This window comes from Perognathus longimembris, chromosome 7 (assembly GCF_023159225.1).
Source record: "Perognathus longimembris pacificus isolate PPM17 chromosome 7, ASM2315922v1, whole genome shotgun sequence".
Taxonomy (NCBI): Eukaryota; Metazoa; Chordata; class Mammalia; order Rodentia; family Heteromyidae; genus Perognathus; species Perognathus longimembris.
Window position 1 is genome coordinate 26488340 of NC_063167.1, and position 21521 is coordinate 26509860.

General features: G+C 52.1%; 1 protein-coding gene across 1 annotated transcript in view; it reads left to right on the forward strand.

Moving 5' to 3' along the window:
* The window catches only part of Kcnq4 (potassium voltage-gated channel subfamily Q member 4), a 51516-nt gene that overhangs the window by 14481 nt on the left and 15514 nt on the right, over nt 1-21521 (forward strand). The window contains exons 2-8 of the mRNA XM_048351008.1: nt 15313-15403; nt 16371-16497; nt 16713-16888; nt 17551-17676; nt 18069-18179; nt 18285-18380; nt 20450-20538. Coding sequence (XP_048206965.1) covers nt 15313-15403; nt 16371-16497; nt 16713-16888; nt 17551-17676; nt 18069-18179; nt 18285-18380; nt 20450-20538 — 816 coding nt within the window. The remainder of the gene's footprint in view (nt 1-15312; nt 15404-16370; nt 16498-16712; nt 16889-17550; nt 17677-18068; nt 18180-18284; nt 18381-20449; nt 20539-21521) is intronic.

The following is a 21521-nucleotide window of genomic DNA, read 5'->3' on the forward strand; positions in this document are numbered from 1 at the left end:
ACCCAGCAGAAGTCTCAGGTCACTGAGGCTCAAGTCCTTGACAACCTGAGTCTTCCTGTTCACTTCCTGGGCGTTCCTGGCCGCAGTCTGAGCATCCACTTGGGCCAGCTGGGGGAGGTGGGAGATCCAGACTAGCCTGCTGTAGAGGATGGGTCTCCAGGAAGAGGTGGCATGGGAGCGGACAGAGAAGGGAACGACCTCAGCACAGACTGTCAGAAAAGAAAGTGGCAGGGGGTCTTGAGAAAGCCAGGGGCTAGAGAATGTCTTCCCAAAACAGAGCAAGGGTTCTTGGAGTGGAAGAGGGTCTCAAGGAGAGGAGAAAGCACAAAACTCTTCAAGATGCAATGGGTGCCAGTGGCTTATGCCTGTAATCCAAGTTACTCAGGAGGCTGAGATCTGAAGGTCACAGTTTCAAGCCAGCCCAGGCAGGAAAGTCTGAGATTCTCACCTCCAATTAACCATCAAAAGCTGAAGTAGAGCTGTGGTTCAAGTGATAGAGTGCTGGCCTTGAGCAAAAAAGCAAAGGGACAGTCAGTGCCTAGGCCCTGAATTCAAGCCCATAATAGTACCAGCACACACACGGGCACGCATGCACACACGCTCACACATATACAGAGTCTCTAAGGTGGAAATGGACCAGCCATCAGGAAGTAGAGTGTGGCTGGTGCTTGGTTTGTGGACAGCCTCCATCGCTAGGTTTAAGTACAACAGAAGCCATAGCCATAATAGGATTGTCAGTAGAGGAGGGGCACCCGACTGCAGGAGGGTTAGAGGCTGGACTCCTGGTGGCCTGTGAGAAGGTCAGCTGGGGTAGGAGAATGGGGCTGTGTTCTAGATTGGTCAGGAGTCCTAGGCTGGAAAGATGGGTGGGGGTAGGGGTGGCTAGGAAAAAGGAGTCATCTTTACTCTGCCTTCTGGCACCATGCTGAAGCTCTCCTCTGTCTCCCTAACTTGTCTCCTCCTCCCATTCCACTACCTTGGGGAGGGGCACCTCATGTTAATCCCTACCCCCAAAGTCAACCCCATCACACAGGGGAATGACAGACTGGTCCTGCTCTTTCATACTTTTATGCACCCAGTAAGTACTCACTTGGAACCTCCATCCTTCCCAGTTTGTTTCAGGTTGGAGAAAGAACACTGAGCCAGCTAAAGTCTGTATCCACAGAGCTTGTGTTATGGTGGGAAGAAAGACAAGAAACTATCCTGTGTCCAGACTCTGTCTCTCTTTGCCTGTGCCTGGAACTTGGGGTGGCTGGGAGCAGGGACTCTACTCATTACTACTCACTGGCACCTGCGTCTCTGGGCACAGAACAACCAAAACAGGCCCAGTGCCCAGCGTGCAGGTCTGAGGCCCCATGCTTTGTGTAGCAGGGACCTGATTCTGGGGGTCAGGACCCAGTTCTTTGCACTCAATGTTCTGGATCTTTGAGCTCCTTCCAAGGACCTTCCTGGCCTCATTTTCTTTTATCTATCAAGCAGGGCTTGCTTTAAGAGAGGGAGGGCAAAGTGTGATCCTTATTAATGAGCAGCTCACTTGGCTAGGGTGGGAGTGGGGGGATGCCAAGGACTCAGAACCATCAACAGCACAATAGTTGGCATTGCGTTTGCAGCCAGCCAACCTCACATGCCTGCTCTGCTTGGTGGGTGTATGGGAAGTGGGGGGGGGGTGTGTATTTTTTTCTCCCCATTTTCCAGATGAGGATACGGAGTCCCAGTACAGTGAAATGCTTGCCTTGCTTGAGGTCACACGTGAAACTATCTGACACTGGGAGCCCTTAAGGACGGTGCTCTGAGGTGCTGCCTGGCACCTGCCCCTCCTGGGCACCCAGCCCGAGAGTGGAAACCCAGCCCTAGCACCCCTCCCCCGCTAAGTCCCCCCTGGAACTGGCACTGCCTGGAGCCTGGCACTGGGTCCTGCGACCGACCCTGGTCGGGGTACTGCCAGGGACTGGATGCGACCTGGACTCGACTCAGGAGCCTTGGTGCCCTGGGGTGCCCAGTGTCCCCCACCCAGCCTTGTAGAATGGGTGGTCTAGGTGCTTCGTCCTCCCTCTTCGTCCCAGGCCTCGGGGGCGCGGCGGCACCTTCACACTTTCCGCTTGGCCCGCTGCTCGCCTTTCAGGCCGCCGTGTTTTCAATTGTTAATTTGGAAACGGAAAAAGAAGCCGGTGGGGCCGGGAGGTAACCCGAGACCCAACCGTCCTCGCCCCTCCAGCGCCAGGGCCTGGAGTCGCCGAGGCCCCGCCCATAGCCCCACCCACAGCGCCGGCCACGCCCCTTGGCGTCTCCCCGCCCACGTCCAGACCAAGCCGGGAGGCTGGGGGCGGGGCGGGGGGGGGGCGGCGGAAGCTGGGCGGCACCTCTGCAGAAGAGAAAGGGGCTTTGGTAACCCCAAGGGGCCGGAGGACCACTGGAGAGGGGGGAGGAGTCTCCAGGAGCCTCCCCCAGGAGCCCCTCCCTCTTCCCCGCCTGGGTCAGCCTCCTTGTCCCGAGGTGAACCCACGCTTCACGAGGGCTTCACCGAGGCCCACTCCTGCCCCCCCCCCCCACAGAAGGCCTGGAGAGCGGTGATCCCATCAGACAGATTGAGAAACGGAGTCCGGAGAGGAATAGTTTACTCGGCCAAGGCTCCACAGCCAAGGCAGAGTTGAGTGCAAGCCTGGCTTCCTCAGAAAAAAAGGGAGAGTGTCAGGACCAGAGACTGCAGGGGCTGTCCCCTTCTCGTGATCTCTGGCACCGTTTCTGTGGTTAGTGGGCTATTGGAAGTTCTGTTTTGGCCTAGCCTGACTTCTTTCCTAATCATTCTTCAACTGTGGGAGAGTGCTGTAGACAGAAGAAAGTTCCATCGAGACTTCCCATGCAAAGGAGATGTAAAAGGCCCTCTCTGGAGACTCCACAGCATTGAAGTACCCTCCCTCCCCGGTCCAGCAGCGTCAGAAGTCACCCAGGGACCCACTTCCCATTCGGAAGGCCTGAGTGAGACCCCATTCTCAGCAGAACCAGCCAATAGTAGGTTCCTCCGAGACCCTTCCTCCAGCCTTCCGCGGAGTACACCAAGACTGCTTCCCAACTCTTCAATAGATTGGCAACAGAATTGGGGTAGAGGACCTGTCGCCCTAGGTTCCCAGCGCTCCTCTGTATCTAATCCCTACTCTTCCCCAGAACCACCAAGCAGGCTTCTGCCTTTTAGAGGACTTGGTCTGCTGGGACTGCAAGTTGGGCAATTTGAAGGGCTGTTTCCTAACCCAAGGTCGCAGCCAGCCTTTCTCAGCTTGCAGGGCTCCATTTAGTCTGGCTGGTTCTAGGTTTGAGATTCTCACCAGGACCCTGGCCTTCAGCAGCTGTAACCAGCTACCCTAGATGTGATCTGCAAGTTTGCATACTGCTTTGCTTACTGGTAGCAAAGGCATTGCAACCCTCCTCCCCCACCCCCTTATACCCGCAAACCTCCCACTGGGTGGGGTTCTCAATGGCTGAGTGTGCAGAACTCCTTGGCTGGGCTCAGTCTTGGCGCCTGAGTTCCCCAGGGGGTTCTACCCTCCCCAAAGCTCCTGTTCCACCCTGTCAGCTCTTGTTGGGGCTCTCAGCTCTGGGAGTACTGAAAACCAAGTGGCAGGACTAAGCTCTCCCCCTCCTTCTCCTCTCCCCCTTGCACAGGTCTGCTGATTCAGAGAACAGAAGCCTCCTTAGAGGTGACCCTGACCCCCATCAGGCTCAAAGTAGCTAGGGAACTAGGAAATACTCAGAGCCAGTGGCACCCTGTCACAGGAACAGGACCCTTCCTGGTCCCAGGATAAGACTTTTGGAAGTAGGGGTAGACACCATCAAAAAGGAGAAATCAAAAGAATAGCCATTATCTACTGTATGAGCATCGGTAGGCCAGGCCCCTCTCTGAGACTCAGTTTTCCTATCTATAAGCCAGAGGACTAATGGATCTCAGAGGGATCTTTCAGTGCCAAAATATAGCCAGTATCTGATCACATCTTGCCACCTCCACTTCCCCTTGAAGCAGGCATCTCTTGCTAGGATTATACCATTAGCTTCCCAAGTAGAGGTGTAACAAATGCCATCCTTCCCTGCGGCCCCCTCAACTTCCCCACCCTCCAGTTGGTCCTCCCCTCTGTATTCTGGGGATCTTTTGCACACATAGATGAGATCCTGTGGTTCCTGCTCACAGTTCCTTATCTTAAGAGCCCAAATCCACTGCAGCCAGCAGAGGTCCGCTTCTAACTGCCTGTCTCTGTCTCCTTTCCTCCCAGGCTCCCCTTGTTCACTTTGCTGGGGAACTATTCCTGCCACCCACCTTCCCCCAGCATTGGGCTTTGAACTCAGGGTCTCATGTATTATACTGCTGAGCCATACCTCTAGCCAAGGGACAACTCTTTTCTAGATGGTTCTGAAACACAGCAGGCACCCTCTCACTTAGTTGGTTGTTGTTTTTTTTTTTTTTTTTTTCCAGGTCCTGGGGCTTGAACTCTAGGCCTAGGCACTGTCCCTGAGTATCTTTTGTTCAAGGTGAGAGCTCTACCACTTTAGCCACAGCGCCACTTTCAGCTTTTTTGAGTAGCTTATTGGAGATAAGAGTCTCACAGACTTTCCTGCCAGGGCTGGCTTCAAACCGTGAAGATGTCAGCCTCCTAAGTAGCTAGCATTGCAGACATGAGCCACCTGCACCCAGCTCTCTCCCTTCTTTTGCTCTGGCTTTTCCTGCCACCTTCTCAAAGCTGTTTCCCTGGCCCACTTGTTCCCCCCCCCCCCCACTAGAGTTCAATGTCTCCCTTTCCCACTTATTTTTTTTTTCTCTCAGCATCTGATAACTTGAACCTTTACTCCTTTGTTATTTACCCCACCTCCTAAGAATGTAAGTTCCCTGAAGGCCGGGCCTCCAGTCTCTTTACCCCTGGTCTAGGATGAGTGCTCAGTAAATGGTTACGGAATGTTTGAATGAATGAATGAGCACTCTGGGGCTGTGGGCTGTGTGGTGTCCTTAGAATCTTTCCTATTTCAGGAAAGTTTGAGGTATGGGCCCAGGAGGGGGACAATAGGGCATGCTGAAGAAGTGAGGGGTGCATTCTATCTGAAGAAACTTACTCAGCACCCATGTGGGTCAGACACAGGGTGTGCAGAGTAAAAGGACAGGACCTCTGGGTCTTTGGAGGGCAGCTATTGTAGTTTCTCCATCTTGGAGGTGAGCACAGTGGAGGTTAGGGAACTAACAGAGTAGAAAATGAAGCCTAACAGAGCAAGCAGAGATGGGGCCTCATGGAACAAAAAGTAAGGAAGGAAAGCAAAAGCTCTGTCTGTTGTGGTGGAGGCAGGATTATGCTAATAGAGTGTCCAGTGCCAGGCTAGTAAGAATAAGGTGGCCTGGCAGGTGGGGTCTTCCTTGTAATCATGCTAAGGAGCTTGGATCTTGAGAGTTTGCAAGCTGATGGCTATCATGCTTGATGGAAAAAGCAAAGTTCTTCATTTGAACAAAATCTTAGGCCAAACCCAGCATGTAAAATTTGGCCACTTGACTGTAGGAGTTGCTTTATGGAGCCAGGAGAAGGTTTCCACTGGCCATCTTCTTTCAGTTTCTCACATCATGGCTGCCTATATTCTTAGTTCCCTTTCACTTAGATAATCTTTGTCTTGGGAGGGTTACAGCTCCCCGTTAGAGAAGTCAGTGCTGCCTGGCCAGCCCCCAGTGAATGGGCAATTGTGCTTCCTCCTCCTTCTATGCTTAGCTTGTGTTGACAGCTCTCTCAGCTGGTGCAGTAGGTAATGTGGCTGGCCTGGCAGAAGGAAGCAGAGAGGACAATTCAGAGGGTTTGGGGATGGTTCAGGTGGGAGAGGGTGAGGCTACTTACTCATAATATTGGTCTTTTTCTGTTATCATAACATACCTGAGATTGAGTATTTTTTAAAGTGGAGTTCTTTTTGGTTGTTGTTGTTGGTGGTGGTGGTGTGTGTGTGTGTGTGTGTGTGTGTGTGTGTGTGTGTGTGTGTGTTTTAAGTTCTGAGTTCTAGAGGCTCATGGGCCTTTTACCAGCATTGACTCAACTTTGGTTAAAGCCTCATGGCAGATAGCATCACAATCCTAGCATCTTGTGAGAGTGAAGATTATCTGGTGAGACCTGAAGCCAAAGATTGGAGTTAATCCCTTCTGAGATCACACCTGAAATGACTTTATAACCTCCTCCCCAGGCTGTGCCCCCTAAAGATCCTATCACTTCCTAATTGCCCTTCACTAGGGACCAAGCTCCCAATCATGGAGGACAAATCACACCCAAACCATAGCACTCATCCAATACCTTGTCTACAAGACATTACCTATTATGTCCTGTGGGTGTCGAGCCATTTGAACTAACTCTAGAAAGACTGGAATGTGGAGGTGAAGAGGAGAGAAGAATGTCAGAGAGGTTTTGTATCAGGAAGCACATTTGGGGTTTACAAAATAGAGACCAGGAATTGGTCCCCATTCAATTTATTTTGTATGGCTCCTATCCCAAGAAATAATCTGATTGGCTCAGCACAACCTGAAGGCGGATCCTTCTTGCCTCAAACTTCTGCCCTGGATTTGCCGGTAGCTACTAGAAGAGGGTTATGCAGCTGCTCACATGCTACCACTCAGTGATGCATAGCCTGTATACCGCAAAGGAACTCCAGTGGTACTAAAACCCATCCTATGCTCAGAGGTGGGCCAGTCTACAGCGAGGGATGCTGTTTCTCTCTTCTCTCTCTCTCTCTCTCTCTCTTTTGTTCTTTGAGCCAGTACTGGGGCTTGAACTCAGGGCCTAAGCACTGTCCCTTAGCTTTTTCTCTCAAGGCCAGTGCTCTACCACTCCAGCCACAACTCCACTTCCATCTTTTTTGATGGTTAATTGGAGTTAAGGGTCTTGTGGACTTAACTGTCTGAGCTGGCTTCAAACCACAATCCTCAAATCTCAGTCTCCTGAGTAGTTATAATTACAGGCACAAGCCATCGATCCAGTTTAAGAGATGCTGTTTCTAGTAGGGCCAGCTAGATGGGGTCAAGTTTTTGCAACTTGTCCAGCCAAGGAAATGTGTTTTCTAATTGTTCCTCCAAGAAGGGGCGTTTTTTCTCATAGTTCGCACTATGTGCTGGCTGCTGTTGTTCCTCTAGGGACCTCCCCAGAGAACACAGAACCGAACTGAGGGCCAACTCTCTCTCCCAACCCTGCTGCTGGAGTTAAGGCTGAAGGGACCTTAGCTGTTGTGAGGAGTCCACCTTCGTGTGGAGGGCAGAGAAACTGAAGTCCCATCTAGACCTTATCCTAGCCCTGAGCCCCAACACAGGCCTCTGGCCCAGAGAGGCCACCACATAGCAGCAGCCCTGGTGTGGGGCCCTGGATCACGTGCTCTTGCTGCCTTTGCCATATTTAGAATCGCTGGATCAGGGGAAATTTCTCCTCCCAGCCCCTGAGGATTCTTGGAAAGAGCCTTGCTCTGAAGCCTGCTTACTGCCCCTCCTTTCATCCCCCCCACCCCATGTGAGAGTACGTGCCATTCTCCCTAGAGAACCATGGGATCCTCTAGACGGTGCTGTATGCACCCTGTTGTCAGGAAGTGCCTGTCAAATCTAGCTGAAGTCCCCTTTTCAATATCAGCTCTGGTTTGTGGTTTAAGAAGCCCCTTTCAACAAGCCAGATGTGCTGGCACACGCCCGTAATCTCAGCACTCAGAAGGCCAAGACAGACTGATCTTGAGTTTGAGCCCAGTTTGGGGATACATAATCTCTTACCCTAAAAGAAAGAAAGAAAGAAAGAAAAAAGCAAAACAAACAAGTAGAAATCCCAAAAGCCCTTTCCTGCATGCAGGAAGCAGGGGTCATGACCTCTGCCCTATAGGAACCATGGCTGAGTAGGACAGACTGACTGGCCCTAAGGTCCCTCAAAGCTGAGGGAAAATTGGGCCCTGCCTATGGGGCCCTGATCTGGAGAGCGAGGAAGGAATCACACTCTCTCCAATCCAGTGGCAGAAATCAGGCCAGCTGGTGCCTGGGCAGGCCCCAGACACTGGCAAGGCTCAGTTTCGGGGGAGGGGCCCTGGTGAGTGGGAGGGAAGAAGGAGTTCTTGGAGGAAGAAAGGGACAGGGCCTAAATGTACATATAATCTGGCCTGGAGGTGGGGCATGCAACCCCTTATCCCACCTATCTGCTTTCCTGTCGGATGATCATGCCTTAAAAACATAAGAACTAATCAAAATCCCTAAATGTTTGCAGTGAGTACATGGGATGTTCCAGGTCTTCACCCCCATTCTTGCTGGTAGAGCCAGTGCCCATGGGGGCTCTCTCCAGGGCTGCCTCAGATCTGGCAGCCTGCCTTGCTCCACCTCAGACAGGTAGCCTTGCCTCCTCGCAGAACCTTTACCTCACTCACCTCCCATGCAAGAGCTCATCTTCCAGCCCCAGCCTAGTCTCCTACCTACCTCTCTCCTCCACCTCACCTGCCTGGTTGATGGTAGTGGGTGGGACTTCCTACTCAGCATTAGCCCTGGCTGCCCTGGATCCCAGCCTCCCAGTTTCCCTGAAGTCTTCATCTCCCCTCCATTGCTCATTCACTCCTCTCCATCCTCAGCTTCTTGGCTTTTTATATTCATGCTTTCATTCCCCCCACCCCAATTTGGGAGGTGATATTGGAGCTTGAACTCAGTGCCTCACGCTTGCTAGGCAGGGACCATTTGACCAGCCTTTTTTGCTCTAGTTATGTTGGGGATAAGATCTTGTGCTTCTGCCTGGGCCAACCCAGACTGTGATCCTCCTATTTTATACTTCCTGTGTAAATAGGATGACAAGTGTCATCTGTTATTGATTGAGATGGGGGGGGGGTGTCGCCCTAGCTTTTTTTTTCCCAGGCTGGCCTTGAACCACAATTTTTCCAATTTCTGCCTCCCTGAGTGGCTGGGATTATAGGCATGAGCCACCATATATAACTTATGACTCATCTTAAAAAGAAGACTCCTAGCTCACTGTTCTTTCCCCTTTGCAATCTGATATCATTAGATGTTTCCCTGTCGCTACTCTACCCCTCTCCTTTCTCACTTCATCTGGGCCTGTTCTGGTCCCTAATCCCTGTAAGGCTGCCCTGGCCAAGGTCCCCAGTGACCAAACTCACTGGACTGGCTCAGATGCCCCATATTTCAACACCTTCACCTGATGTACCTACACTGGCATTCCCCACCTACGTCTGTTCTTCCTCGTTATTCCCTCCCCCACATGTCCACATGTCCATCATCACTTGTACTTCTTCCCAGAGTTCATTCCTGTTGCTTTCCAGTGTCCTAACTAGAATTTCTTTTTTTTTTTTTTGCTGGTGCTGGGGCTTGAACTCAAGGCCTAAACTCAGAGCCTGGGTGCTGTCTTTGAGCTTCTTTTGCTCAAGGCTAGCGCTCTACCACCTGAGCCACAGTGCTACTTCCAGATTTCTCTCAGTGGTTTATTGGAGGTACGAGTCTTACAGACTATCCTACCCAGGCTTGTTTTGAACCTCGGTCCTCAGATCTCAGCCTCCTGAGTAGTTAGGATTACAGGCATGAGCCACCAGCACCCAGCAGGAGTTTCTAATTAATCACCAAGTCCTACTTCACATAGCACTCTGCAAGCCATTTACTTCTCTGTGTTCCTGATGCTATCCTGTCCCCTTTAGGAAACTGAGTCATGAGAGCATCATAAAGAAAGAGCAGAAAATGACTTCAACAGACCAGATCAACTTTAATGAAGAGTTGAGGAAAGACACCATGGTGACTTGAGGAGAGTCAGGAGACATAAGGCATGCTGGGTAGCAGGGGTGAAAGGACTTAGGTAGGGTCCTAGGTGGAAGTGGATGGAGCACAAAGAGTTTCAGAAGGGGGGCTTTGCAAGTTTGGGTTTTGGCCTGGCTCCAGGAGCCTGTTGTGCAAACCCACTGAGCAGGTCCAGGTTCAGCGAGGTGTGGCCTGCTTTGGGGAATTCAGGCACCTGTTACCTGGGGAGGGTGTGTGTGTGTGTGTGTGTGTGTGTGTGTGTGTGTGTGTGTGTGTGTGTGTGTGTGTAAAGTAGACTTTCTCATTTGGGGAGGGATTGCAGATTCCCATGGTCCCATGTCCAGGCCACCATCACCTCTCTCAGAATTATTGTGGAGCCTCTTCTGTCTTCCTAATCAGTCTCTATACTCGAATTCATGCTCCACACTGCCCCAGTGGTGGCCCTGCAACACAAACTGGACTATGTTATTCTCTGTCTGTGAACTCTTCCATGGCTCCCATTGCCTTTGGGATAATGTTCAAGTGCCTGAAGGTACCACTCAAGGATCTGTCCTTCCAGGTTTCTCCATTGCCCCCTTTGCTTTAGGTCCCCACCATGTAGAACTACCAGCTGTCCTGGGCTCCTTCCCCAGACGCCAGCATCGCTGCTGCTTCCACATCCTGCTGCCTCTGCCTAGGGCTTCCCAACCCAGTCTAGCTACCTCCTCCAAGAAGTTTCCCTGTGGCGGCCGCCTTAGTAAACTGTCACCGCCTTGTCTAGTAGGTCACCACTGTGGTGTTGTTAATTTCTTGGGACTGTTTATGTCTGGCTTCACAATAAGCCTGGCTGATTGTAGATAAACAAGGTTTCCTAGGTGAATGTAGCTCAGAAAGGAGGTGACAACCTCTTTTCTGCTTTAATAGTCCCTGCCAGACTTACCCATCACATCCCCCTCTGTCTAACATGCCAGTATCTGTCCTAGGGACATCCCCTCTGAGCTGATGGCCGACCTTCTCCCTTCCATTCCACTGCTGAGACCTTAGTCATCATTGAGTTGTCCCACCTTTATGTTGTGAACAGAGAATTTGAGACCTAGTGGTCTAGGTGGTCTTGAGTTCAGATTCTGCCTTACCACTCTGGAAAAGTGGAGTTGATATAGCTCCCTGTGTCATTTCTTTCCTTCTTGACTTGTAAAAAAAATAGTACTGAGGATTGAACTCAGTACCTTGGGCTTGTTAGACAGGTATTTGATCACCTGAGCCACACCTCTAGCTTTTTAAGTATCCACTTCATTGAGATATAATTTATAGGCCATGAAGTCCACTCCCTGAATTTTTTTCTCTTTCTTTTTTCTTTTTTCTTTTTTTGCCAGTCCTGGGCCTTGGACTCAGGGCCTGAACACTGTCCCTGGCTTCTTTTTGCTCAAGGCTAGCACTCTATCTCTTGAGCCACAGTGCCACTTCTAGCTTTTATCTATATATGTGGTGCTAAGGAATTGAACCCAGGGCTTCATGTATAGGAGGTGAGCACTTTACCACTAGGCCATATTCCCAGCCCCTCCCTCCCTGCATTTTTGAGGATTCTATGTATACTCTGTTGTGTAGACATCACACTGTACTCGCTGAGCCTTACCTGTGGTTCTGGCCTTGCTGCCATGGGGATTCAAGACGTGAATGCATGCATGTGGAGCATCCAGCCAATGGGAAGCCCTTGGTCAGCAGGAGCAGCTATGGTGATGACTTCAGGTCCCTCGGTGAATTCAGTGTGGAGCCAACGTTGGCATAATACTCACTTCCTCAGCATCCTCTTCTTCCACTTCCTGAAGGCCATGTCTGGGCAGTGATTTGAGCAGGTGTGGACAGGATGATGGCAGTAACTATAGTTGCTTCAAAAGCTCTGAATTGGTTAGTAACTGACTCAGGGAGCCAGTTAGTCTCAGTGGTGATTCCCTCCCAGAACAGCAGTGCTGTTCATTGGGATACTTTGTAGAAATGCCAGGAGTTAAACATTGTAATCTCAGCACGGGGTAGGCTCAGGAGAGGAAGATGGAGTGGGGGATAAGTACCTTGGGTAAGCATGGAAACATACCTCTAAGTCTCCTGTGGACTCTGCCCTCATTCCAGAGACCTGCTCAGGAGAGAGGGGCATTTCCCCCCTCTCCCAGAGGACTCTGGCTCCTCCTTGGGGCACCACAACCCTGGGGCCAGCTCATGGACTCCTTCTGCCTGTCTCCTTCATCCTTAGTCCTCATCTGCTTAGACCTTCCATCTGCTGCCCCGAGAGCTGGTCTGTGTGTGAGGGCCAAGGCCAAGGTCAGCACTGCTGACCCTCAAGTTAGTTTTGGGACATCCCCAGCTCTGCCGCTGAGTCACTGTGTGATCTTGAGCAGATCTGTGGGCCCTGGGTCTCTTTTCCTCATGTGGAAGATGAGACTCATTCATCCGGAATGCAGGATGTGCTTTCACATGAGCTGCACAGTAGAGGGTAATGATACTCCCTGCCAGTTAGGCACCAGTGGCTCACACCTATAATGCTAGCTGCTCCGGAAGTTGAGGTCTGAGAATCATGGTTTGGAGCCAGCCTAGGCAGAGGAATCTGAAAGAGTCTGATCTCCAATTAACCAGTGAAAAAAGCTGGATCTGGAGGTATGTCTTAAGTGGTGAGATGCCAATCTTGGGGCCGGGCGGGGGGGATCCCTGTGTGAAAAAGAAAGAAAAAATGTTGATGCTATTAATAGTTCAAGTTCTGCTACTGGGGAAAACAAACCAAAAAACCCCAACCTACCTGCCAGTGTGTTAAGGTAGGAGGAGATGACACTGAAGGGGTGCTTGCCAACGAGCTGGTTAAGGTCAGGGTCATGTTTTCTTAGGAAGGATGCTGGAGAGCCCAATCAGTGATGAGTGTTCTTAGGGCTCTAGGAACTTCCACAGTGGGTCCAAACTGGGTGCTTTCGTTTTGTGACTTTGATGTTTATTTCATGTGAATTCCTGCTGGTCGATTTTTCAGCCTTTTTGACCTTGCAATGAAGTCAATCAATCGATCAGTCAATCAATCAATGAAGGTGAGGAGAGAGAATGAGAGGAGATGAGGCCCTGATGTTAAAGAGGATGGCTGAGGAAGGCCTCTACAAGGAAGTAATGTTTGAGCAGTGACCTGGATGAGTAAGGAGCAACAGGTAGAAGCAGCAGCAAACCAAGATGAAGCCAGGAGTTGGAAATATGTTAGATGTGTTTCGGGAATGTTCAGAAAGCCAGAAGGGCGGAAGTGAGCTATCAGGGAGCAGGGAAAGGTGGGCTGGAGGCCAGACGCAGGGACTTGCTGGCTGTGTTCAAGAACTTGACCTTCACCCTCCATGTGCGACGGGAAGTCAGCAGAGCGTTCCAAGCAGAGTGCTGTTTTCCAGCTTTACATTGTAGGAAGATCGCTCTGGCTGAATGAGTAGTGTAAAGCAAGAGGAAAGGCACCGAGATCCGTCAGGGGCCAGATGATGGTGGCTTGGGATGAGAACTGGTTTGTCTATGTTCTGCAGAACAAAGGACAAGAAGAACCACAGATGGCTTGGTTACCCTGGATGTTGGCACTGAGCTGGTAGGCTGGTGATGGGACAAGTTCAGTTTCAAAGGCCACTAGACATCCAAGAAGAGATGTTGATAGGCAGGTAGACATGCAAGCTGGTCTTCTCGAAGGAGTTGTTGCCACACTCTTTTTTGTTTCCTGTCTGTGTTGTTAAGAGAATGCATTCATGCATTGGAGGCATGGCTCAGTAGGTGGAGCGCTAGCCAATGAGCAAAAGTGGCAGGTACTGAGTTCGAGTCCTGGTCTCAGACCTAAAAGGAAAATAAAGAAAATGCGTTTAAAAATATATATATACTGGGGGCAGGGCACCGACGGCTTATGCTTGTAATCCTAGATACTCAGGAAGTGGAGATCTGAGGATCGCAGTTTGAAGCCAAATCCAGGCAGTAGATCTATGAAATGCTAATCCCCAATTAGCCACCAAAAGAAAAAAAAAGTCCAGAAGTGGCATTGTGGCTCAAATGATTGAGATCTACCTAGCCTTGAGCAAAAGTGCTCAGGGACAGTGGCCAGGTCCTGAGTTCAAGCCTTAATGCTGCCACCAAAGGGGGCAAAACAAAGACACAGTTGTGGATGAGGAGTGGAGCGGATCCTCCACTCCTCAGATTCACTCCAGAAATATAGCAGTGGTGGCAGCAGCCAGGCCTCTGAGGATGGGGCTGGGAATGGGGTCTCTGTGTGAAGGGTCCTCCTGGAGGCCATTCATCTAGTGCCCTCCTGTGGGAAGGACTGGGCTGAACCTGGGTGGCCTTTCCCCCACACCCTTGGCAGAAATCCGTCAGCCCTTTTGTCAGCTGTCCACAGACCTCAGGTAGCAGTGGACACATGGATCTCTTTTCTGGGCATTTCTAGAAGTCTTTCCCTCAGTGTTTTTCTTGCCGTATCAAAAAGTTAGCCCATCTATCAAATGCCTGCTTCACAACCAGTTAAGTGAAAACAGAAGATTACAAAACCTCAGGGGCAACGTGACCTCGATGTTTAAAATACAGAAGCTTCTTACACATGGACCAGGAGTCAGTAAGGTGGCCGAATTAAGTGTTTCGACTTTGCTTTTGCTCTTTTGCTTGTATTTTTTCTAATATTTCTTGAATATGTCCTTCTTTTGCTCTTTTGCTTGTGTTTCCTAATATTTCTTGAATATGGGTTGCTGGGATAATAACTAGCCATCATATATAGTGCCAGTCCTAGGCCAGGGCACTGTCCTTGAGCTGTTTTTGCTTAAGGCTAGAGCTCAACCACTTGAGCCACAACTCCACTTCCTGGCTTTTTGGTGGTTGATTGGAGATAAAAGTTTCACAATGTTTCTTTTCCTTTCTCAGTGGCTTTTCTTCATGTGTGTTGAGAATGAGGAAAATGTTGGATGAGTTAGGTTCTGAAGTTTCTTCCTGAAGGCCTAGTTCTGGGCCACTTGGTAGCTCCCAGCTACCCAGAGGGGAGTTCTTGGTCTCAATGGCCCAGCTCTGCTAGGTCCCCCTCCTCCTCTGCTCCCTTCCATTCTCTGCTCCCCTGTCATTTGGTAGCTGTCTCATTATGAATTCCATGAGAACCCACAGAGGCAGTGCAGGCATCCTCACTCTGCAGAGGAGATCATAGTCCTGTCACTCCAGATGCACAGGAATAGCGGTTCCTCCCTCAGCCAGTGACCTTCCCTGAGCCCTGCCTGGCTGACCTCTGGGATAGTTCTCTCAGGACAACCTCATGAGTGGCTGGGACAGAATTGCCCCTTATGGCTGACTGACTTCCTCTCTGAGACCCAGCTGTGTCAGGGTGTGACGGAAGAGGGTCAGGAGGTGTTCCGGAGACTCAGCAGTGCAGGGTTTGGGGTCTGCTGCTTTTGATACCCACCTCAGAGCCGTGACCCCATGGAACTCTGATGCCAATTCCTCTTTTTTAAAGAATTCTTCCCAAATTGTGTTTCCCTCCCTCCCTGACCCTACAGGTCCCTACCAGGGAGTCCATCCTGTCCTCCCCCAGCCACCTAACCATTTCCTGTGTGCTGTGATTGTAGATTTTTGCTGGTCTTCAGCTGCCTGGTGCTGTCCGTGTTGTCCACTATCCAGGAGCATCAGGAATTTGCCAATGAGTGTCTCCTCATCTTGGTGAGCCCTAGGGGTCCTGCCACTCCTGAGGAAGGCTGTATGAGGCAGTCCATTGGGACTGAGGGCCAAAGGTAGAGAGACTCTCACACTGTGGGTCAGAGAGCAGATCGCTGTGGTGTAGTTCCTGTGCTAGTGGCTGACCTTCTCTGGGCATCATGACTTAATAGCTAGTGTAGAAGGCTCTACCTCTGTGTGAGGCCTTATGATGGGTCACGTATAATAACGGGGAGAATATTATCACAGTCTATTATGTGCATCATGGAACTATCACAACAAAACCTTCACATTGTATAATCAATAAGTGCTAATAAAAGTGTGGCAAAGGCTGAGCATAGGGCCCCACACTCGTCTTTCCAGCTCCTTCAGATGCAGAGACTGAGAAGACTGCAGTTAGCCCAAGGCCCCATCTCCACCAATAAAGCTGGTTGTGGTGGTGCACACTTGTTATCCCAGCTAAGCAGGAGGCTTCTGATCCAGACCAGCCAGAGCAAAAGCTCTAAACATAACAAAAAGGAATGGAGGCACAGCTCAGGTGGAAAAACATTGTGGGGGGAAAGAAGAAATATATGCAACATAAAAAAATTGATAGGCCCAGCAAACAGGATGAATAGGCACCACCCTATCCCAAGGGGGAAAAAATGCCTCCACTCCTGACTAAACAGAACACCAAAACAGAAGCTCCTTGGAGACAGCCACCCCTTTATGTCACTCAGTCAGAGCTGGGGAGTCTCACATGGCTGTGGGTAAAAGCCAGGTGGAGGAAAAACCAAGACAGCCAACCAGATAGAAGGGAGGACAGAGTCGTAGAAGGTGTGCAAGGCATCACCTCCTTCTAGGAGTAAGGACTGCCAGGGGACGAACCCGAGGGTTCTCCTAACCCAGTGCTCTGGCTGCCCCAGGTTCTGCCTGCCCTGGGTCCTGGCCCCTGAGAGTAGGGACCAGAGCTCACCCCACCCCATCCCCACAGGAATTTGTGATGATCGTGGTGTTTGGCCTGGAGTACATCATCCGAGTGTGGTCCGCGGGCTGCTGCTGTCGCTACCGAGGATGGCAGGGCCGCTTCCGCTTCGCCAGGAAACCCTTCTGTGTCATCGGTACAGGGCCTTTCCTTCGGGGCCTGGCTCCTGACCCCAAACCCCAGGGTTGGCCCCCTGACCCTATCCTAGATTCCCCACCCTGACTCCTGACAAACTCAGTGGATAATCCCAATCCACTCTCTCCACTCCACCCCAGTAGCTCCCCCCTCCCCCAACCCCCTGTGTCCAGAGGTGCAGGGTGGGCCAGTAACCTGGCCTCCCCCACCCTGCAGACTTCATCGTGTTCGTGGCCTCGGTGGCCGTCATTGCCGCCGGCACACAGGGCAACATCTTTGCCACGTCTGCGTTGCGTAGCATGCGCTTCCTGCAAATCCTGCGCATGGTGCGCATGGACCGGCGCGGCGGCACCTGGAAGTTGCTGGGCTCCGTGGTCTATGCGCACAGCAAGGTGAGCTCTGCGGGAGGAGGGGCCTTCTGGAGGGGACTGAGCAGAGCCAGGGCAAGGGAGCTGTGTGGGGACACGAACGGTGGGGGGTGGTTCCCAAGGCTACAGGGGACTGTCTTGGATATCAGGGAGGAGTGGGCTGGGAGAAAGCACAGGACCAGGGTGCAGGACCAGAACAGGAGGCCCGGTCTATGGGTGGGCAGGGACAACCTACCCGCCCCCCCCCCCCCCCCAAGGCTAACTCTGAGCAAGAAGAGTGGACTGAGGGGTGGGGCTTGAGGGTCTAACCTGGAAACCTCTAGATTTGGAGGGACCTCTCTGGCACTGCCAAGTGAGGAGCTGGGGGCCTCTGGGAAGGGACTAAATGGAGGGCCTGATTGAAGTCGGAAAGTTAGACCGTGATATGTGGCAAGGCAGACAGGAAGGTGGAGGCCTGAGCCTGGAGCCTGATGGGTCATGGACAGGCTGGGGTCCCTGCTGCTTGCTCTCTCTCTCTCTCTCTCTCTGTCTCTCTCTCTCTCGCTCGCTCTCTCTCTCTGAATTCTGGGCCTTGTGCTCTCTGTTTTGTTGCTGGCTCTCTACCACTTGAACCACACACACCAAATTCTCTTCCAGACCCCCAGTGGGGGGGTTCCAGCTCCTCACAATCCTCTACTTATCTCCAGGAACTGATCACCGCATGGTACATTGGGTTCCTGGTGCTCATCTTTGCCTCCTTCCTTGTCTATCTGGCCGAGAAGGATGCCAACTCGGACTTCTCCTCCTACGCCGACTCGCTCTGGTGGGGGACGGTGCGTGAGGGTCTGTGACGGGCCACCTTTCCCCCTGGGACCCTCCCTGGAAACTTCCTGAGGTCTGTTCCTTATGACCTCCCCAAGTCAGGGTTGGTCTGTTACTATCCTAGACCCCCAGTCCCTATGTGAGCCCTCTACCCTGCTCTGGTGGACCTGCTGGTGCACCTCCCCCCCCCCCCCATTCTAGCTACTTACTCAAGACTTGTGACCTATCCTGCTTTTCCCTGACCAGTCTGGTGACCAGTCCTTGTGACCATCCCCTGTGGGGGAGCATCATGGCAGGGGGGTGAGGGGAAGCCCTTCTCTTGTGATCAATCTCCCATCTGCCTGTGTATCCAGTAAGTTCTTAGATGTGCCCAGTGCCATGGGTAACCTGCTTGCATCCCCAGATTACACTGACCACCATCGGCTATGGTGACAAGACACCACATACATGGCTGGGCCGGGTCCTGGCTGCTGGCTTCGCCTTATTGGGCATCTCCTTCTTTGCCCTGCCTGCTGTGAGTCTCCCTCTGCTGGGTTGATGGGGGAGGCCGGGCAGACTGGTGTGGGGAGGGGGATGGGAAAGCATCCAAGTTCCCCCAACCAATGCACTGTTTCCCTAGGGCATCCTTGGCTCTGGCTTTGCCCTGAAGGTACAGGAGCAACATCGGCAGAAGCACTTTGAGAAGCGGAGGATGCCAGCAGCCAACCTCATCCAGGTACATGACCCCCAGCAGGCCCTGTGGCAGTGAAACCCACCTGCTGGGTCATCACCCACACAAACTAGGGCTTCATTTTGAAGTTCAGAGAGGGATGGGCTGGGATGCTGACTGAGATTTCAAAAACTGTCCCCAGTACCAGATGTTCAGCTTGGAGGTTGCTAACGCTGTTTGTTGCTAACTCTGCCCCCCAGATTTCCATGGCCTGGGGTAGGGTGGAGCCTGGAAAGAGGCTGGAGGTGAAGATTCAGGTCTTCTGGCCTTCAGCTGGGCAGCTCTCTGTCAGCCTAGTCCGCTCCCAGCACTTGGATTCATGAATGCTTCAAGCACTTGCACAAGAGAAGAGAAGACAGCCCAGAAATAGACTTTGAGGAACTCCAACATTTGGTGGCCATGTGGGAGTTAGCTGAGGAGACAGCTAAGGAGCAGCCAGAGGAATGGGTGGAAAGCCAGGAGCATGTGGCCTCAGTTTCTCTCAGATTGATGGCTGATCTGAGTTGGGTATGGGATGAAGCCTGGGCCCTGATTTTCTGTGACCCTTTCTGGAGGCCTTGGTTACTCTCTGGTCAGGGATGTGGGCAAGGAAATGCTTTAAGGGCTGTCACGGCTCACCTCTGCCTGCTCCCCAGCATGCCTCTCTTTGATCCTCAAACCCAAATCTGACCCAGCCCCTCTTACTTTCTCTCCCCAGGGTGGACCCTCCTCCCCCTCCCTGCTATCTCCAGCCACCAGCCCAGCCCTTTCTTCTTAGTGTCCCGTGGGCTACAATGGCCACTGTCCTTTGGGGGTTGGCTTTCTGAGGGGCATTGTAGGGCCAGGCGGCTGGCACTGTCCATGCCGAGAGACAGCTGGTATTGTGGTACTCATAATTAATGAGACAGTGCTGGCAGCTGCTCCCCAGTCCATGCCAGGGGCCTAGGCAAGCAGGAAGTAAAAATATTTCTGTCTTAGGAAGGCGCCTGGTTGGTGAGGTCAGCAATGGCAGCCCCTTAAGGACAAGAGTCACCCAAAGAAGTGGGGGAGGGGTCATCCAGAGCCCATTTCTGCCTTGGATGAATCACCTGCTCACACTGGCACTTGGAGAGAAAAAGATAGTCCTTTCCTAACCAACTTTTATTCCTCTTGCTGTAAAAACCCTACAAGCTCACAGATGCTGAGGGATTGGAAGGTGATGGTCTTCCTTCCCCTCCTCAGCCCCTAGTATTCCCATAGCCATTGACTGACAGCTGGGAAGGATGGAGGGGAGTTTAGTGGCAGAGTGCTTGCCTCGAAAGTAGGAGGCGCGCGCGCACACACACACACACTTTCATATACACAGTCCAATTCAGATACTAATAATTCATCCAGTCAACATTCATTCTCCAAACTACTACAGAACACTGTACCTGGCACACTGAGGGTGGTGACTAAGATGTTGCTCATGGGCTAGGAGAAGGACTTTAACCAGATGCCCAGTGAATGGATATTTATTGGATGTGATAAGAGAGTTAACAGGAGTATCTGATGGGGCATCTGGCATTAAGTGCTGACTAGGTACCAGGCACCGAGCTTGGCATTGCACAGACATTTGTCCATTTGATCACTACAACATCTCACTGGGTAAAAAATGTCCAGTCCATTCTGCAGGTGCAGAAACTGAGGTTCTGGCCAGGCGTGGTGCTGTATGGCAATAATCCCAGCACTTAGGAGGCTGAGGCAGGAGGATCCAGAGTTCAAGGCCATCCTGGGCTATAAAATAAGACCCTATCTAAACAAGTGTTGGCCAAGGCTTACTTAGTCTAACCAATTTGTCAGGCCAGAGCTGGAAGCCCACACCTACCTCACAACCTAACCCTCAGCGAGTCCTCTTGTGCTCTGAGAGGCTTGGCTCTGGTGCTGGTCTTCTGTGTCACTGTGGGGAAGTCATTTCTTTTTAGGCCTGGGCTGGCCCTGCAGTGGTTATGGAGCCAGAACTGACCACTAGCTCTCCATAACCCTCATCTGGCTGAGGACTGGGTTCCTTCAGGGGCAGAGGACTGGAGGAGGGGTGAGAAACTCATGTCCATTGCTCCATATCTCCATACCCCCAGGCTGCATGGCGCCTGTATTCCACTGATACCAGCCGGGCCTATCTGACAGCTACCTGGTACTATTATGACAGCCTCCTCCCATCCTTCAGGTAGGTCCTACTGGAGTGGGAGTGGGAGGGGGTTGGCAGTAATGTCCCTTGGGCACCAATGGCTCCAACTTAGCCCTGGCAAAGGGGAGGGGTGACAGCTCCCAAGGAAGCATCCCAGGTTGGTTCCACAGGTCCCCACATCACTCCAGAATCCGGGGGACTCCCCACCCCCTTCCCTGCTGTGTCCAGGAAGAGGTGAGCATTTCACACAGGGTAATGGTGTAGCTCTGTCCCTCAGGCTGAGTCCTGGCTCCTGACATGCTGGCAGTGGCATGCATACCCACAGGTGATACCACTGGACAAGCCCAGCCAGAGCATCTCATCTTAGGTGGGAGCAGTCTTAGCTCTTACCAGCCTGGCAGATTCTAGCTGTTTAGAATGGACAGGAACATATGTGCTAGGGCCAGATCCTCCATGCGTGACTATATGCCCACCGTTACTGTGCCAGGCAGCAGCCGAAGTGCCCAGAAGTGAGCCTGCCCCCCTGGTCCTGGGCCAGGCTAAGGTGGCTCCATGCAGGGGGTTATTAATAGCATCTCCAAGGTGCATGTGGCCAGGTTCCTGGCTAGCCCGTGGGACAGTAATGAAGACTGCAGAGCCGGTTCTGGCTTGGTTCTGCAAGCATGGGGGCATAGAGTGCGCGGCTGGGCCTGGCTGCTGTGCTCAGCGATTCTGCGAGCCTTCTCCTCATTAGTTCTCCAAGAGCAGCTGTTGGGTGAGCCCACTGGCCATGCCTGGCCCCTCCTATTCCTTCCCATCCATCCCCACCCCCAGGCTTCCCATGAGAGGAACAGGAACAAAGAACAAGGGCTGGGAAGGGGTTCCCATGCCCCACCTGGCAGAGACCAACCCATACCTCAGACAGGGCCCCTTTTGCAGGAGCCATCCTGAGAACACAGCCCAGGCAGAAGAGTGGGGCAGGGGCAGGAGGGTTAGAAATGTGGAGTGGGGAGAGGGAACTTGGGATGGGGTGGTCAGGGTCC